The 18318-nt window shown below is 34.6% G+C and overlaps 2 protein-coding genes across 3 annotated transcripts; one reads left to right on the top strand and one right to left on the bottom strand.

The window, feature by feature from the left end:
- Nucleotides 1-1404: 1404 nt before the first annotated feature.
- Nucleotides 1405-6565, bottom strand: LOC129575224 (transcription factor grauzone-like). 2 transcript variants are annotated; one of them, XM_055458313.1, is made up of 11 exons: nt 6373-6565; nt 6146-6299; nt 5602-6085; nt 3837-4022; nt 3717-3778; nt 3375-3627; nt 2829-3248; nt 2531-2728; nt 2366-2447; nt 2002-2286; nt 1405-1934 (listed from the first exon to the last, which is right to left on the bottom strand). In XM_055458313.1, the coding sequence occupies exons 1-11, from the start codon at nt 6502-6504 to the stop codon at nt 1773-1775; spliced, it is 2418 nt and encodes an 805-aa protein (XP_055314288.1). In that variant the 5' UTR covers nt 6505-6565; the 3' UTR covers nt 1405-1772. The 2 variants fall into 2 exon arrangements, with proteins under 2 accessions (XP_055314288.1, XP_055314289.1); XM_055458314.1 differs by having other exon boundaries at nt 1405-1956; nt 6373-6559.
- Nucleotides 6566-15753: 9188 nt separating this feature from the next.
- On the top strand, nt 15754-17993 carry LOC129575110 (ankyrin repeat, PH and SEC7 domain containing protein secG-like). Its single transcript, XM_055458037.1, has 9 exons — nt 15754-15772; nt 16425-16478; nt 16546-16644; nt 16719-16817; nt 16892-16990; nt 17065-17163; nt 17238-17336; nt 17422-17520; nt 17868-17993. The coding sequence occupies exons 1-9, from the start codon at nt 15754-15756 to the stop codon at nt 17927-17929; spliced, it is 729 nt and encodes a 242-aa protein (XP_055314012.1). The 3' UTR covers nt 17930-17993.
- The last annotated feature ends 325 nt before the right edge of the window (nt 17994-18318 follow it).

Raw genomic sequence — 18318 nt, 5'->3', positions numbered from 1 at the left:
GATTTGGGAATAGGGATTCTCAATATGTTGATTTTCTGAGGACTTGGACTGAACAGGTCAACTCCCTTGTTACTAACTTTTTTTGCCTTTTGTTGGTCATCACTTTTCGAGTTTTTTCCATGCTAGGTGATATTTTTGATATAACTCAATTTGCCCACACGAGATATCGCTCAGAATTGACTGAGAGTCGTGTTGCATCGTGATTAAGCTACGTTTAAATTTTCAGAATGGTTTCCTTGGGTATATACCAAAAATCTACTTTCTGATTTTTGCAACCTGAAAGTTGTATCTGCCAACACTATTCGAACACTTATTATAACATATTATGGTTTACCAGTACTAGCTTCGGGCAGTGCTGATGACATGGACCTACCTAAACTTTCTTGCACTGTGATATCGATTTTCATAATTTTTTTTTCAATTTTTCTCGATTTTGTGCCGCTCTCGGGTGGGATTACGAATTGTGTGGTAAACGGCACAAATTAGGGGAGATCAGCCAGATCATGAAAATGTTGAAATCTTCATTTGAACTGCTGACGTCACGGAGCTAAATATTGACGCGGAAAATGACCATTCCGGAGAATAACAGCAGAAGTGAAAGTTCACCGCGTGTAAAAAGTTATTGCTAAAAATTCAAACGCGGTATAAATCAAGTATTTTCTCTCATAATTTTATATTCCATGATTTATGGATTGTCACCGTGCTTCATTATATTGATTGGATGTCGTTTTGATCCAAGTAGTTCCAAAGTAACTATCAAAAATATAAAAACAAACTATAGGTGATAAATTGTAAAAGGGATTTTTCCTGTTATTTACACCTCATACTCAATAAAAATAAAATAAAATATATTTTAATCATATATTTTGTTCGTCGCAAAGATGAATATAATTGATACTAATGAGATAAGGGATTTGATTTTGCGAAATGCAATCTATGAAAATTTATGTGAGGAAATGAATTTATGATAGAACATTTGATGGAAAACATTGGAAAATGTGTCTTTTTAACATGATTTTTCGTGGATAGCAAGTAACAAAATTCAAACCTACTCTATCTTAGTTTGGTGAGATTTTATGCTCAGCATATCATATCCTCAGTTATATGTCATTGACTGAGTTGTGGCGCAAATTGTGTACAACCCGACTTTATTTCCGTCCATTCGAGCACAATAGTGTGCGATGGCAAGTACACAAATCGAAGACGTAGCGGAATCACCGAATGCGAAATGTCATGGCAGTACTTCAACCGAATCAGCTCAATCACAAAGGTATGTCATCAAGCATAAATCGATTTCGCCAACAATGACACCAAAGAACTCACCTTTGCGAATCGATGATTTGATAGTGTTCATATTTAAAAATATCATTTGTTCTTTCTCAGGTTACATCAATCGAAAATGGACAACGCAAATACATCGTCTAATGAAAACGAAGTGACCGTTTGTATCAGTCAACGAGAATATGCCCGTCTCTTACTGACTGATTTGGAATGCATCAAAGCAAACGAAAAAATCAACCGTTTAAAACTCAAGTGCCAAGCAAAAGCAAAAGAAGTCAAACAGTTACAAGACTCACTCTCTTACCACAAAGAGAAATTATCGGAGTCAACAAAACACTCACAACAGGAATGACCGTGAAATTTCATTTACTAGTCGATATATCGCTATTCATATCTTACAATATAACTAATTTATACAATCGAAATAAACAAAAATGTTCTGTTTATATGGTAAGATGGATGCTGTTGGTCTCCTAAGCCATTCACACTTTTTAAGGATTCATTTTTGCCGTTTCTCTCTTCGCCTTATCAGCCAACCATTCCTCTTCGTGTTGCTGTTTTCTATGTTTGTACATGTTTGGCCTCCAAATGAACGTCTCATCACAAAAGGTGCACTTGTAGCTGGTCTTGTTCAGATGCGTTGCGATGTGGTCCTAAAGTAAATGTCGAAATTTTCTTTAAAAGTGTCATAAACGACAAATTTGGTACGAAAATACACACCTTCAGTGTTGCTTGTGACTTGAACGACTTCTCGCATAAATGGCATTTAAATTTCAATTCACAGTGAACCATGCGAATGTGCTGTTTCAGCGCATTTGGATTAGGAGAAATTTTATCACATTGATTGCATTTCTGCGGCTCTGAATCGTGTGTCAATTTATGTTTAGCCAATTTGTATTGGTTCGAGTACCATCCGTTGCACACATTACATTGCCATTTGGGCTTTGAACTTCGGCTTGTGTGTGTTTCCTGATGGGCTTTCAGTTCCGCTTTCGTTTTGAATGTCTTAAACAAAAAGTAAAATATTAAAACCGATTGAAAATAGTTGGATCGCACTCCTCTGACTGATTTGAATTCGTCTTACCTTTGCACAGACCTCACAAATCTGATCGTGCTGTAGATCGTGTCTTCTACGATGGTTATTTAGATGTTTTTGGCTACGAAATCTATTTGGGACGATAAATACATTTTCTGATAATTTAATCATGATCATCTGAAGAATGATCATACATAATGCACTTGTACTCACCCTTTATCGCAAACAACGCAAATGAAATTGCGTTGTTTTTCGCTATTACGATTTTTATGTAATTTCAAGTGGTCTTTGAATTGATTTCTACTTTTAAACGACTTCTGACACGTGTCGCAATAATACTTATTTGAATGCCAATCATTGTGTTGTTTTAAACTGTATCGGTTTGGCAGCGATTTATTACAAACATCACATCTGTTTTGAATCGTTCAACAACAAATTATCATTTGAATTACTATAGTTTCAGTTAAATTACAGAAAACTCAAGTGAAATGTAAAGGTGTTTTAAAATTACCTGAAAATATCCGGATTATTGTGCCATGCAATGTGGTCTCTGATATGAGTTAATTTTGAGAACTTCGTCTGGCAGCACGATACCGACCCGACTAATTTGTGAATATCTAAATAATGTGATTGCATTTCTTTGAACGAGGTAAACGTTTTTACTGAACACAGATCGCACGAGGCATCGACATAGCTCGGTATCCCTATATCATTTCCATTGTTTTCATTACAATTCGTTTCAATCGATGAAGAGCTCGGTTGTATTGTTCCTGGATGTTTGAGTTCCATATGTGTTCTATGTAGTGCGTTGGTCGCAAAGTATCGGTCACAAATGTTGCATATAAATTGTTGTGATGATAAGGCATTATGCCGTTTCACGTGAGAAACGAGAGTATGTCGATGCATGTGTTCTAGCTTGCATACTCGACATCTGAAAAGTTCAGTGAAAAAACTCTCTCTATTATAATATCGTTAGTCGTCACTTGAAGTAAGCAATAGAATAAACTGACTGAAAAGAACATATTTATCGTTATAATTTTGAGTGTTTGAGTTCAACCTGAACGTGTCTGGATCGATGTGCCATTGAACGTGATCCAAAATTGTTTTTTTATTATACATTTTAGTTCCGCAACATCGGAGATAACCGTTCTCATTTTTATGTTCTGATGAATAGTGTATTCTGGCCATTGTGATACTATCAAGCTGAACATCACATTGTTCACATTTCCGATCGAAATATTTCTCGATTGTACTTTTTATCCGTACTTCGCTTGTATTGAACTCCATATATTTTATTTGGTTTATATAATCTGCAATGAAATCAGTCAATTTGAATACCAACAATATCCACAAGACTATTCAATATCAGACACGAGCTTGTACAATGAAAATTATTTACCTTCTAAACCATTCGAATGAGTCATTTTCAGGTGAAATTCCAAATGCTTTCGAGACTTGAAACTTTGAAGAAAAAACTTAGATTATGACGTCATTTTATTGAAATAAAGCATAAAATTACCTTTGATCACATTGATCGCATGGGAATTTCACTTTAGTTGCATGTACATTTAGAATGTGATATTCTAAGGAGCTGAATACGGTAAATACCTTCTGGCAAATATCGCACGTGAATTGGTTGAAATGTTTGAATTTGTGATATTGATAAGATTGATAAGTTTTCTTTACTTCTCCACAAATCTGGCATCTGTTTTTTTGACAATAAAGAAATATGTTTTATTTATTTTACTCTTCCCAACTTTATATTGAATTCCACTGTTGACTCATCTAGAATCTTTTACTGACCTCTCTTTTAAATAAATACGATTTTTGTATCTAGATATAGATACAGATTTTTGAAAATTTTCATTTCATATCTAGATGTAGATATAGATAAATATCTGAAATTTTATCTAGATATCTATCTATAAATTAAAGATTTCTTGATTTTCCTCTAAAATGTTTGGAGCGAAAAGATGATGTTTTTTTCGAAAAAAAAAAAATGATAAGAGTTTTCATTTCTACAATTGTTTTGTATAATCGAAAATGAATAATCAATATAAAATCATCCGTTAAGTAATTCCCAAGTCGAATTTTACGGGGTTTTGCTATTTTCATTAATTTTTTGTGTATCCAAACACAGTACGACACATGTTTTTTTCTCCTGTCCGTGAAGAGCCCTTCACAGGTCTGAAAGAAGGCCTCAAATAATGAAGAACTGCATCATTACTTTTTGAAAGGTAGCTCGTTTAAGCGATTTATTAAATTCGGCGTTTTCAGTGTTCAGCTTATTGTCAAAGTTACTTTGCATGCCATTTACTCCCATTTCTGATGGTTTTACGCATATGATCACTTCTACAAAAATGTTCAGCGGACAATTTTACATAGAAATAGGCTTTCCAGATCCGAAATTTATCACTGATAGTGTCAAACATGGTCAGAAATGTCCAAAATGACCGAAAATGTATGAAAATCACGAAAAATCGACTTTTCTTGAAAATTTCCTCAAATATACACTTTTAAGGGTTGGTGCCTAGATGAAAAGTTATTTTTTCTCGAAAAAAAGAGAGTCTTCTCAGTCAAAAATCCTCAAAAGTAGCAATTTTAGGTACCTCCCGAACAGAAGTGACATTTTTCATGGATTTTGCTATGAAATTATCATGTTTTGTTCGAGAGGTACCTCTAAAAGTCACTTTTGAGCATTTTTGACTGGGAAGACTCTCCTTATTTTCGAGAAATAATAATTTTACATCAAGACACCAACCCTGAAAAGTGTATATTTTAGGAAATTTTCAAGAAAAGTCGATTTTTCGTGATTTTCATACATTTTCGATCATTTTGGACATTTCTGACCATATTTGACACTATCAGTGATAAATTTCGGATCTGGAAAGCCTATTCCCATGTAAAATTGTCTGCTGAACATTTTTGTAGAAGTGATCATATGCGTAAAACCATCAGAAATGGGAGTAAATGGCATGCAAAGTAACTTTGACAATAAGCTGAACACTGAAAACGCCGAATTTAATAAATCGCTTAAACGAGCTACCTTTCAAAAAGTAATGATGCAGTTCTTCATTATTTGAGGCCTTCTTTCAGACCTGTGAAGGGCTCTTCAGGGACACGAGAAAAAAAACATGTGTCGTACTGTGAAATATCTGTGATTTTCAGATATATAATCATTTTCATACATCTAGATAGATACTAGATAATCTGAAGATTTGTAATAACCTGATATAGATTTAGATATAGATACATATCTATTTAAAACACTGTTACTGACTCACTTGAACAATTCTGGATTTAAATGCCACACAATATGGGAATGGAAATGATAACGTCGTAACCATTTCATTGAGCAACATTTTACATAGCCTTTGGGCTGATTGTTATGCTTCACTTTATAATGTTGGATGGCTCCTTCGAATGTTCCAAAAGTCGTGTCACAATAATCGCAACTCATGTCGCAGTATTGGTCATAAGTTTGCTGTTGTTGTTCGGGGCTGACTTCACTGATGTTCCGTGGACGTCGAATGCCTTTGCCACTCTCTGGCAGCTCACTGCGATCAATCAGTTCATCATAAGTTTCACTACTACCATCGTCCTCATCACCAACTGAGAATCCCTGTTCAATCCCTGACCCATAATGAAGTTTGCTTTCTTTTAATGCCATATTCTCAACTCCTTCATCCATTATCATATTGACGGGCCTCAATGGGTCAACACAAACCATTTCCTGATGGACTGGCTCAATATTTGAAACTGCGTATTCTGAAAAATTTAGACGAATCATGGACCAAATGTAAATGGCGAAGAAATGAAGAAATTTACCACCATAGTCTTCATCTTTGACCGCACTGTTGAGGTGTTGTCGCAGATACTCTTCGCGCAATGCGATGACCTCTTCGGAAAACTTACGAAATGATTCAACTTTGTCCCAACATTCGATGCAAATTATTTTTGGCAAAATGTCCAAATTGTTGACCTTCAAGGATTAAGAGTAGTTTTCTTATAATTATGGTCATTTGTTGGAATGTGCCGGTTTCATCGAGGCTTACCTCGTCGTGAAAATACTGTTTCAGTGAGTCGACTATAGTCGGCATCGATGCGGAATTCTCGATTATATCAAAGTATTCAACAGCTTGTGTATAACACAAACGACATTGATTAGGTTCTTTCTTCACTTCCATCTTGTTATATTTTTCTATTCAAATTAAAACCGCAAAATTCAACTAAAATTGTTCTCATGTGAATGTTTTGTTTACAATGTGTCAGATTGATATTGTTCTGAAGAGATGTGTCAAATTCAAAGTGTAGTTTAACGATAGTTGATATCAGATGGAGCTTCGGTTCTGAATGAGGAGCGAAATTTGAAAAGTGCAACATATATTAGTAATGGATACTTTTTACCGTTACATGAAACGTACATTGTAAATTGTACATTAAATGTAAAAGGTACTATCTTCGTTTTTTTTCTTCCTCGGGGTTCAAAACTTCGGATTTTTTAATTAATTTATTTTATTTAACACCGCCAAACTCTGGCTGAATATAATGTGGGTTTTGATTAAGGTTTGGCCGGAAAACAATGCAAGACTATTACATATTTAAAATAATAAACAATTGAAGCAATAACCTTCGATAACTTTCAGTTCTCGCCTCGTTAAAAACCTGGCTCTTTTCGTACATTATGCGGTAATCACAATAATAGGAACATGAAAACGAAGATAGTCATACAACCAAGATGGAAATGCTTAATATTAGTCTATGGCAAACGGTCCAAGATAACTTTTGGTAAACGTTTCAAAAGGGACAAAGGCTATGTGAAGCGTTTAATTACACGTTTAATTTGAGACCCTAGGACAGCAAAAGTCGTCGCTCAATTTATACCGGTTGATAAATTGACGAGAAGTTTTACGTCAGTAAAGGCAGATCCATGTTGATTGCAGAGTGCATTGAGTTGACATGGACTATGATTTGAAACGTAGCTAAAGCATTTGATGCTAATTGGTAAATAATTCAAAATTGACTTCAAAGATAAGAATATGAAGTCGCCAACTCGTGGATGACTACAACAAAGCAAAAAATCAAAATTTACAATAAAAAGTGTAAACATCACAGATAAGTATCATCATTTCAATACACATAAAAGAATGTATGGAAAACAATTCGTCAGTCTTTTAGTATTGATTTTGCTGTGTGATTCGTGCGAGGTGAGTTGAATACCACGTAGGTGGTTGAGACCTGGGACAGCCCCGCTCGTGTTCGTTGCAATCAGCAGCAACCCAAAGAATGACACCTGGGCAATATGCGTTGTCCTTGATGAATTCGTCCGCTTGAGATCATGGATCGGTTTTAACGGCAAAATGAAAATCGCAATTTCATAATTAATGTGGGTAGTATCAAGGTGTTCTCGTAGAGAACATATACAAAAATGAGGTTACCTGGATAAAAAAATGACCAGGCCAGGTGGATCCAAAAGTGGTGTCCGCCATTCTGCGAACCGATGATGCAAAATTCGTCTTTGAGATCGCTGCTGTGAACAGTTCCGGCACCATGTTCGCCATTTTGCACATTTGAGGAATTGGAGCCTCGCGCACTAGCCTCATGTGTTTGTCATTGACCTTAAATTGTTTGCTGTGTCTCAATGAACGCCCTTGATTAAATGAGACTTGGTCACCAACCGTTGGACAGTTAGCGTTGCCGTTTATGATGTCGTAGAAAAAATCCAATGACGCGTATTCATAGAATTTACCTATAATGCACTTTTGATGTTCTATATTTTTCTAAGAATTATGAAATTAACTATGTCAAATTATCTGGGATAGAACTACCAACTCATAAAAATATGAAAAACCACAATTTTGGTGTCGAACGATCGAAAAACTTGAAAAAAATAATGAACGGATCCAAAAACACATGCGCACATTAACGTGCGTAACTCAAATACGCACTGACATTTTTGAGTGTTCAGTATTTTTCTGCAAATCTACGTTACATTACCTTTCGATTGGTATAAGTGCGAGCCAAATCGGTTGAGTGGAAGTATGTTTTTAATCGTGTACAAAAATGTGCTACGCACAATAATAATCATGGATTATTTTAGGTTTTTTTTAGAACGGACCAGAATTTCGAAAAAATACAAGGGGTGTTCTTTAACTATTGTGCGAACGAAGTTTATTTAAAGTATCAAAAATACTAAAATCCAGTGATTATTCAAACAAATGTCGGTTAATCACGATATTGGCCTTCAACAGTTAAACTAGTAAATTCAAACATATTTAAGGTGGTTAAAAAGTTAAAATTAGGCGGGCGTAGCGGAGCGAATTTTTTTTATTCAACTACAATCAGTCCAGCGTTGTCATATGGTTGATAAAAACTGAATCTATTAAAGTGTAGGCCAGAGATTACTATGAGATATTTTTATTCATATGGGATAGAAATATCGCATAAAAATATCAGATATTTTTCATGCGTTGCGTTGTTGTAACGCATCTGCAGTACAAAATTCATATTCCTTTCTGCGTGCCAAGTCAATTTTGCTGAATTCGGCTCGGATCAGTCTCAAATTCGACTTGGACCGCAGAAAGGAATATGAATTTTGTACTGCAGATGCGTTACAACAACGCAACGCATGAAAAATATCTGATATTTTTATGCGATATTTGTATCCCATATGAATAAAAATATCTCATAGTAATCTCTGGTGTAGGCCCATCTTAGATGCTCGAATAATGTCGCTTTTGAATGATGTATTAATCAAATAAATAACTTCAAGGCTTTTGGAAATGCCAATATGCCAAAGATGACCGATATTTGAATTGCGAAGCTTGTTTCGATTGTCAGAAACGACGAGACCAAAATTTCATCATGTCTTACAAATGGCCAAATTACTATTTGTGTAGTGTTTTAAGAGTTCTAAACGATGACATGTTGAATTTAGTACTGGACACAGTGATACACGTTTTTCTGCTTATTTAACGTATAAGAACGCCACAACAAGAATTACCGTTTTTTTAGAAGAACATTTTAGAATTTATAAACAAGTCTGGTGTTCGGCAGATTCATAAAAAGCGAACAATCAACACATGAAAGTGTGCAGTCGATGATAGCTGATTACATATTGCAATAAGACTATTTGCAATAATCAGCAAAATATGTTTGCTATTTCGCTGTCTACCAATATGTCGAAATTTAACTCGTTCTCTACCAAGTGTTCGAAAAATTAAAAAATTTATATGGGAAATAAAGTGTTCGGAATAAATGGTTTAAATTCAGTCATTCTGAAAGATAAAATTTCGAAAAATTGCTTAAGAAAAGGTCAAAACATGATCAAACTAATGAAGACTTACGGACCATTTTTCGATTTAGAGCGGACCATTTGACTTTTACAACGGACCATTTGGACAAGAACGGACCATTAAAATAATTCATGCAATAATATATACCTAGATAAAGTGGTAAATGTGGCTTCCTCGAAGACTCTAAGAAGTCCCGGAGATTCATGTTAGTATCGCAAATATTCGATTTAAAAATCGACTTAACTGAAAATGCATGAAATTATGACCGAGGGGCAAACCACTCAAAAGTAATACTGTGTATTAGTATTAGTTTAAGTAATACTAATGTAAATATTACCTTGTATTACTTTAGTATTACTTTTTTCAAACAATAGTATTATTTTTAAAAGGAGTATTACTTTATCAAAAGTAATACCATTTATACCTAGTATTACTTCGTATTACTTCATGCAGGTATTATGTATTACTTTTGAGTGGATTGCCCCTTGATTATGACACGTACAGCAAAACAAAATTGCTTACGACTGAATTCGAAAACAAATTATTTGAAAACATGTTCTTAATTCGATCTTCTTGCGTCAATACTCGCGTTTTGTTAATTTTTCCAATTATTGGTGGTTGAAATACACAGGTGCAGGTGTTTTGATATTTAAATGAACTCATTATTCGCCTGGAATTTTTCATAACTAGGAACCACAAGCTCCAATGAGGAACAAATTGTCTAAAAAAAAATTGTTTCTGAAATCAGCCAGAAAAATGTGTTACTCATGTGGTTTGCATGCGCAATTTCCCATGCGTCAATACGAGTTCATTCACATATCTAAACATTTGCACCTGTCAAAATAACAAAACGCGAGAATTGACACAAGAAGCTCTAATTAAAAACATGTTTTCAAATAATTTGTTTTCGATTTCAGTCATAAGGAATTTTGTTTTGCTGTACGTGTCATAATGATGACAAGTTTGCAACATCTAATTTTTGACTATAAATGATACACCGAATTCGTGGAAATTTAGTTATTGTTCAAGTGATTTGACTATAAACATGTCTAAGCAATTGATGGGTGAGTCTCTTCTTACCAGTAAAGGTCCCTCATTTTCAAATTTTTTTTTCGCAAAATTTGAATTGGATTCGTTAAAGGGATCGAAATGAAGACGATTGGTGCCTTTGGTATCGTTGCGAAATTTTTTGTTGCCTCCCTAGAGCCCCATGTAGGTCCAAGCCTCTCCTCTATGAAAATAGCGTCTCATCGATATATTTTTGCTTATATCTCGTGAACGGACTGTGATTTTGCTTTACTGTCTTCAGCAAAGTTGAAAGTCTTGATACGAGAAACAACTTTGCCGAAGCTCCCAACGTCCCCAGACCCTCCCTTTGGGATTAAAAACCTTCCCAAATTTGGAAAAAGTTGATTTTTTCGCAATTTTCACCTTCTATCTCAGAAACGGCTCAAAATTTTTTTGTGCCGTCTTCGACAATATTGTAGGTCTTGTGGGGAACAACTTTGCTGAACACGTCAACCCCCCACAACCCCTCCTTCAGGGTCAAAAATACCCCCAAAGTTGAAAAAAATGATATTTTTGCAACTTTTCGTTATATTATCGACTTTTATCGATAAATAACGAAAATATTTATTATAATTATATCAAAATTAATTGCATTTTGCCACAATAATTATAATTAATAACTTCCCAGCCAGAAAAACGTATTTTTCACTAATAAATCCTATAATTTGCCGTGTCAGTTGGTTGCATTAAAGTTGTTTGTGAGATTGTATACAATTTTAAATACAGTGGTGAAGTTACAATCCTTCTTCAAGTGCTCTGTAAAAGAAAGCAAAGAAATTGATTAGATAATTGGTTTATCTTTCAAGCTCCAGTCTGTATTTTCACTGGCTGCTGACAGTCATAAATAAGCTGGGTTTTTCTAACAATATAACATTGATAATATAGCGAATATAAAAAACATACAAATCAAAAATAGTTATTATAACTATTCTATAGTCTAAAAATTAAATTATCTTATATTTAATTATCTTAAATTGGTGAGTAAATCAATATCATACAAGTAAGCAAGCAGCAAGAAACAAATCAAGTCAGTTAAAAGGCAACAAAAACGCGAGTTAATTCGAGCAAAAAAGTAAGAAAAAAGCAGTTCAACTATGGCTACATTAAAGCCTAGGGGGATTTAACTACGTGAAAACTTGTAAAAAAATGATATAAACGCGCACGAAATCGTTACATTCACCAGAGATTTTGCATGATTCCACTCAGTTCACAAGTTCCGCATTAAAACAACATGCGCGAACTTGTGCGAGTTCGTGTGCAAACATGAAGCTGGACGACGCGCACACATCAGTCGTTCCATTTATTACATCTGGATTAACTTTTTCTTCCAACACTTTCTCCAGCTCTTTAAAAATATTTCCTTTGTCCATTTTATAATTATATAAATCTTTGAACTTTTGGAAAAGGATGTAAAAAATCTTTATACACGTAAACAACCGATTTTTAGTTTGAAACGCGTTTTAGTTGTCAAATAACAACTTGAAAAACGCGCAAAACCATAAACAAACTTGTGTAAACTTGTGACCGTGCGCGTCAGTACGTACAACGAACGCGTCGAACTTCCGCGAATCAAGCAAACTGGCAGAAAACATGCTGCACTCGTAAGAGTTAAATTCCCCTAGATTAAAGCTTGAAAGAAAAAGATGTAATAAATGAAATTCAACCATAATATACCTACAAACATGTGCACACATGTTTATCAACGACTAGAAATGCATGTAGAAATGGCCAAGATTAGTTTAAAATATTGCACTAATAGAATCATACTCTGAATCTAAAATCACTATGTGAATTGATTCTAAATAAACTACTCTACATAATCTGAACAAAAATGTATCTCGTCATCGAAGAAGTAGTGGAATTCACAGAGAAATAACTTGCACTAACCACATCGAATAAAAGCAGAATGATTAGATCGGTCACAGAGAGAACATTTTTCACGATATGTATCCATATCGAAGCAAAATCTAGTTGGAGAAGTATATAGAATTTGGTCTGATATATCCACACGATTTCCACGCATGAGCAATCCAAGAATTGAAACGCGGTGAATCAAACTGATTCAAAAGAAGGACTTGCATTATATCGATCGCATCTCGAGTACTTAATCGAATTCGGTTAGTAATTCGATCATCGTCTTCTAGATAAGCTTCCGACATAATACGAATCATTTGTTTGAGAGTGCGATTCGGCTCTTTATCGAGAGGTTGACATTTACTGGTTGTACCGGGAGGAATATACTCAATAGAGTATCTGAAGTCGCGTGGTTTGTTCGCATTGAAATTGGCAGCATTTTTATGAAGAATGAAAGAATCCAGTAGAAGTGTACATCCATTAGTGCCGTTCGCTTTGAAGAAAATTTCAGTGGCCCATTCCTGAAGTAGATATCTAAAGTGACTTTGCCAGAACTAGTAGTGCGAACCAAGATTGAATCGTGTGTAAACATGGACTTTAAAACTCTTTTCCCAAACTCTCCAGTAGGAGTTTTATGAACGATTAACGTGGGCTTAATAAGACGACCGTCACCGGAAATCAAGGGCATTACAGTATAAGAATGTTTCAAAGAGTTTTGAGCAACAACCAATGCTTCCACGTGACGAGTACCTTTAACTTCTAACGTGCGTTCAGAGTATAATTCTATTTTAAAACCGGTCTGATCACTATTGAAAATGCGAGCAGGGTCCGAAGCGTAAATGGGCTTAATTTTATTGATAAAATCTTTTGCACTTTGACTTACCGAAACTTCTTCAGCTTCGTCTTTGCGGGATAGCTGGCGAGTGATTTTGCGCGAGACGATGTTATGCCGGTATTTGAAATTCAATAACCAATGATGCGATGCTCGAAAGTTCATATCCAATTCGCGCCCTTTCTCCATCGCCCAGCGAGTCAGATTTCGATCATGTACCCGAATTCGTTTTCTGCGATAATTCTTGAATTTGTCGAAGACATACCGGTCGATTTGAATAAGTTTGTCCGTTTGAGTACCACCTGAAAGAAATTGATTGAAATAAATATGAATTCAACATGAAATTGAGTATGATATGGTTAAAAAAATGTACATAAAATTGTATATTACCTGCTGCGAATAGATTTTCCCAGTTATACAAAGTCTTCAGGTTGTTCAGGTTAGGGTAGCGACGCTTCATTTGCTCCGAAGATTTATTTTTTTTTGCAGATCGATAAAATTCCAAAATTTCTTTCTTCTTCTCCAAAGACGGATATGGATCATCGCGGGTTTTTGTCACTTTCATCAACGGCACGAATACTTGATTCTCTTCCGCGGCTAATGTATCCTCAATATCTTCATCTTCGTCGCTGTCGTCTTCTATTGGTTGGAATAGTGCAAAACGTGAACCTGTAAAATGTATGAAAATGATAAAAATTGCTTGAATTGAAGAAAAAAATGTACAGAACATACCCGTAGCGCGTGCGCTTTCAAAAACATCGTCTTGCACCATGTCCATTTCGGCCACATTTTCATTATTGGCTTGTTCTATATTTCAAAATAAAAAAGAAGCAAACCATTTAAAAAAGTCAATTTCGAAAAATGTATTAACAAAATTCAAGAAATTACCATTTGCAACAGTGACTCCTTGAGAGCGTAGAAATTCCGCAAATGCTTCCTTAAATCTGTCTTCCTTCGACGGACTTACATCCCACAAAGATTTATCGAGCACGTCTCCAATATATTTTCTTACGTTATCCATAATGCCAATATAGTCAAACAATTTCAAAACAAAGAACAAAAATTAACAGATTTATAAGCAATAAATATAGTGTGAGTGTTAACAAAACAAACTTACCGTTTGATGTCTGATTCAAAATAGAGGAAATTCAATGACAGTTCACTTGTCAGTGACACTTACTGTCGGTATTAAGCATGGTTCACATTTCATGTATTCATATTCACCACATAATGTCGTATTAACATTGTCAATATGAATTATAAGATTACGTAATGGTTAATAATTACACTTTTTGGCATTAATATGTTCTGGGAAGTTGTTAATTATAATTATTGTGGCAAAATACAATTAATTTTGATAAAATTATAATAAATATTTTCGTTATTTATCGATAAAAGTCGATAATATAACGAAAAATTGCAAAAATATCATTTTTTTCAACTTTGGGGGGATTTTTGACCCTGAAGGAGGGGTTGTGGGGGGTTGACGTGTTCAGCAAAGTTGACCCCACAACAAGACCTACAATATTGTCGAAGACGGCACAAAAAATTTTGAGCCGTTTCTGAGATAGTGGGTGAAAATTGCAAAAAAATCAACTTTTTCCAGATTTGGGAAGGTTTTTAACCCCAAAGGGAGGGTCTGGGTTGGTTGGGAGCTTCGGCAAAGTTGGTTATCTTATCAACACCTTCAACTTTGCTGAAGACACAAAAGCAAAATCTCAATCCGTTCACGAGATATAAGCAAAAATATATCGATGAGACGCTATTTTCATAGAGGGGAGGCTTGGACCTACATAGGGCTCTAGGGAGGCAACAAAAAATTTCGCAACGATACCAAATGCACCAATCGTCTTCATTTCGATCCCTTTAACGAATCCAATTTAAATTTTGCGAGAAAGAAAATTTGAAAATGAGGGACCTTTGCTGGTTAGTTCTTTTTTCCATCATTTTTTTTAAATTTTCATTTTTGACAATACTTGAGATTTCAGTCGCTCATTGTCTTTTAATCAATATTTTCTCTCCGTTTAGTTTGTTTGGTTCTGGTTGCGGTTTTCCGAGACCAATTCATGGTAGCTTACAAATTTTTCTGTATATTTTTTGTATTGTGTCGATCGATGACATGAAGAGTATTTTTTCATTTTTCATACAAATTGACTTTTCGAAAACGAAGGAAAACCAAAAAAATACCACACGATTCATTACCCCAAATTTAAAGCAATATCAATTTTATATTGGCAAATGTTTTTTTTTTTTTTCAAAAATCCATTAATTTTACATTTCAATTCATTCAATTTGGTTATTCCAAACTAAGTACCATATATGCGTTCCTATTTTTCAACTTGAAGCAAATTGAATGTGTTGGTGGATGTGGATTGGTTGACAAAGCAATGGGAGCCATGAAACAAGGTAAGATTGAAGCTAAATTTCTTTTCAATGTTTCATTCTCTCTATTCGACATACGAAGCACCGTTTGATGCGTTTTCCATCAATCTAACAAAGAATCCAGCCCAAAACAACCAAAACTCAATTGATTCAAACCATTCATGACGAATTTGTTGCATTTTAGAAAATACAAAATGTAACGTTACATTTAACATTCGTTTGACGTATGATTAGATTAAGAAAAAAAACAACGCGTTGAATCATCCATTCCAATCGTCATTGTGATATTCGTATTCTCTATCAAGTAATTATCAGTTCGAAATGAGCATTTGTCTCTGACGGCATTGTTGTTTTTTTCAGAATACTACACCAATACGGAATTGTTTTTTTCAAAAGTGTAACGTGAAATATTCGCTTCAATAAAAGAAAAAGAAAAATTTTCTGGCTGAATTGGGGATTTATATTTTTTAAAATAGGCTAAATATAAGCTTATGTTATGGGTTCTCGAGATAGGATACCTTATTTTTACTGTGGAATTGAAGAAGTCCGCCAAATAACTGAACACTCATTGCCCTATCATTTTAGACCAGAAAGTGTGGAAAAGTTCATCTCACGGATGTAAGACATTTTCCTTTGATACACTTCACTGATCTATTTTCCTTCTTTCAATTTTTAGTGAACAAAAAAGACGAAAGCGGCCGAACAGCTCTTCATCTCGCTGCTGAGAGTGGTAGCTCTGGAAAACTAGGCTCACCAAATCGGAAATTGATTGAATCTATTTCATTGATCTGTTTCAGGTAATTTGAAGGACGTTAAAAAGCTAATTGCGAGAGGAGCGGAAGTTGATTTGACAGACAATCATCAGCGCGAACCTCTTCATTTGGCTGCTATGAATGGTAATGTTGCACATTTATTATCACAAAACAAGAGATTTGTTGGATTTTGTTCATTGATCGGTGTTCTTTTTCAGGTTCTAAGGATGTCGTTGACAATCTCATCACGAATGGAGCCAATCTTAATTCTGAAGATTGCGTTCATCAGACACCTCTTCATCATGCTGCTATAAGGGGTAATGTTGAATATTTATTTTCGATAAATAAGAAATTAGTTTGATCTTATTCATTGACTGGAGTAACTTTTCAGGACACAAGGATGTCGCTGAAAAAATCATCACGAAAGGAGCCAATCTTGATTTAGGAGATCGCTATGATTTGACACCTCTTCATTATGCTGTAATAAAAGGTAATGTACAATATTTATTTACACTAAATAATAAATTGGTTTGATCTTTTTCATTGGTCTGTACTATTTTTCAGGCCACACGGATGTCGCTGAACTTCTCATCGACAATGGAGCCAATCTTGAATTAAGAGATCACAATGATGAGACACCTCTTCATCATGCTGCAATGAGAGGTAATTTTGAATATTTATTTACACTAAATAATAAATTGGTTTGATCTTTTTCATTGGTCTGTACTATTTTTCAGGCCACAAAGATGTCGCCAAACTGTGCATCGATAAAGGAGCCATTGTTGATAGTAAAAATAGAATGAAACTTACACCTCTTCATGATGCTGCAATGATGGGTAATGTTCAATATTTATTTACACTAAATAAGATATTGGTTCAAAATTGCTTTGATCTTTTTCATCGATTTGTATTATTTTTCAGGTCACAAGGATGTCGTTGAATTGCTTCTCAAGAATAAAGCCAATGTTAATTCGGAAGATTATTTTCATCAAACACCTCTAGATCGTGCTATTTACAATGGTAATGCAGGATGTTTATTTTCAGAATATTCACAGAGAACTAAAATTTTGTCCACAAAAGGTCAAAGAAAGTGGTCAAACCCATAGAAAGATAAAAAATATTCGTGTGGTTAAAATAATACAGTCAGTAAAATAGATCAACCACAAACTTCAAAGTCAATTTTACTTCTCAATTGACTTTCTCGACACCTCAGTTACTTTTACCGCCGCAAAGACAAAACAGATATTTTTTTTGACTTTTTTCATGGATTGGACCGAATTCTTTGACCTTTCACGGACAAAATTTCAACTTTTACTTTAGTGTGAGTAAGAAATTGGTTTGATCTTTCGAACTGTATTATTTTTCAGGCCACACGGATATCACCAAACTTCTCAAGGCCAATGGAGCCGTTAAATCAAATGAAAATTGAAGATTGTATCATTAAATCAAATGAAAATTGTACGATGCACACTCCAATGGATCAACGCAGTGAAGATGAGACATCACATTCAAATAAAATGTTTGTTGAAGAAATCCAACGAAAATTCACTCTTACCGATTTTTTGTTTCTGTTTTATACATCCCAGATTATAAATACTTATTTCCGTGTGTGTACACTGTACATTCATTGGAATCTCAGAATAATTGAAAAGCTGTCCATATCTCTATAGAAAGTGTTACTTATAATTATAAGACAATGGTTTCGTTGGGCTTGAAAGTGAACCGTAAAATATCTGTGGGCTATAGAAATCGTGTTTCACTTTAATTGAAGCAAAAATGTTCGATAAACTTTCAAGTCCATTGGAATGAAAGTTTTTC

This window comes from Sitodiplosis mosellana, unplaced genomic scaffold, assembly GCF_009176505.1.
Source record: "Sitodiplosis mosellana isolate CC-2019 unplaced genomic scaffold, AAFC_SMos_1.0 Smas_scaffold_6166, whole genome shotgun sequence".
Classification (NCBI taxonomy): domain Eukaryota; kingdom Metazoa; phylum Arthropoda; class Insecta; order Diptera; family Cecidomyiidae; genus Sitodiplosis; species Sitodiplosis mosellana.
This window is presented reverse-complemented; position numbering and strand designations above follow the sequence as displayed.

What these genes read in the sequence shown, in the direction of transcription:
- LOC129575110 (XM_055458037.1), top strand. An exon ending in TCATCATGCTGCAATGAGAG is followed by an intron (nt 17,164 to 17,237) that starts GTAATTTTGAAT and finishes ACTATTTTTCAG; the next exon opens with GCCACAAAGATGTCGCCAAA. An exon ending in TCATGATGCTGCAATGATGG is followed by an intron (nt 17,337 to 17,421) that starts GTAATGTTCAAT and finishes ATTATTTTTCAG; the next exon opens with GTCACAAGGATGTCGTTGAA.
- LOC129575224 (XM_055458313.1), bottom strand. Translation starts at nt 6,504, where the DNA reads ATGGAAGTGAAGAAAGAACCTAATCAATGTCGTTTGTGTTATACACAA. An exon ending in ATCGATCCAGACACGTTCAG is followed by an intron (nt 3,249 to 3,374) that starts GTTGAACTCAAA and finishes TGAACTTTTCAG; the next exon opens with ATGTCGAGTATGCAAGCTAG. An exon ending in AATAATCCGGATATTTTCAG is followed by an intron (nt 2,729 to 2,828) that starts GTAATTTTAAAA and finishes GATTCAAAACAG; the next exon opens with ATGTGATGTTTGTAATAAAT.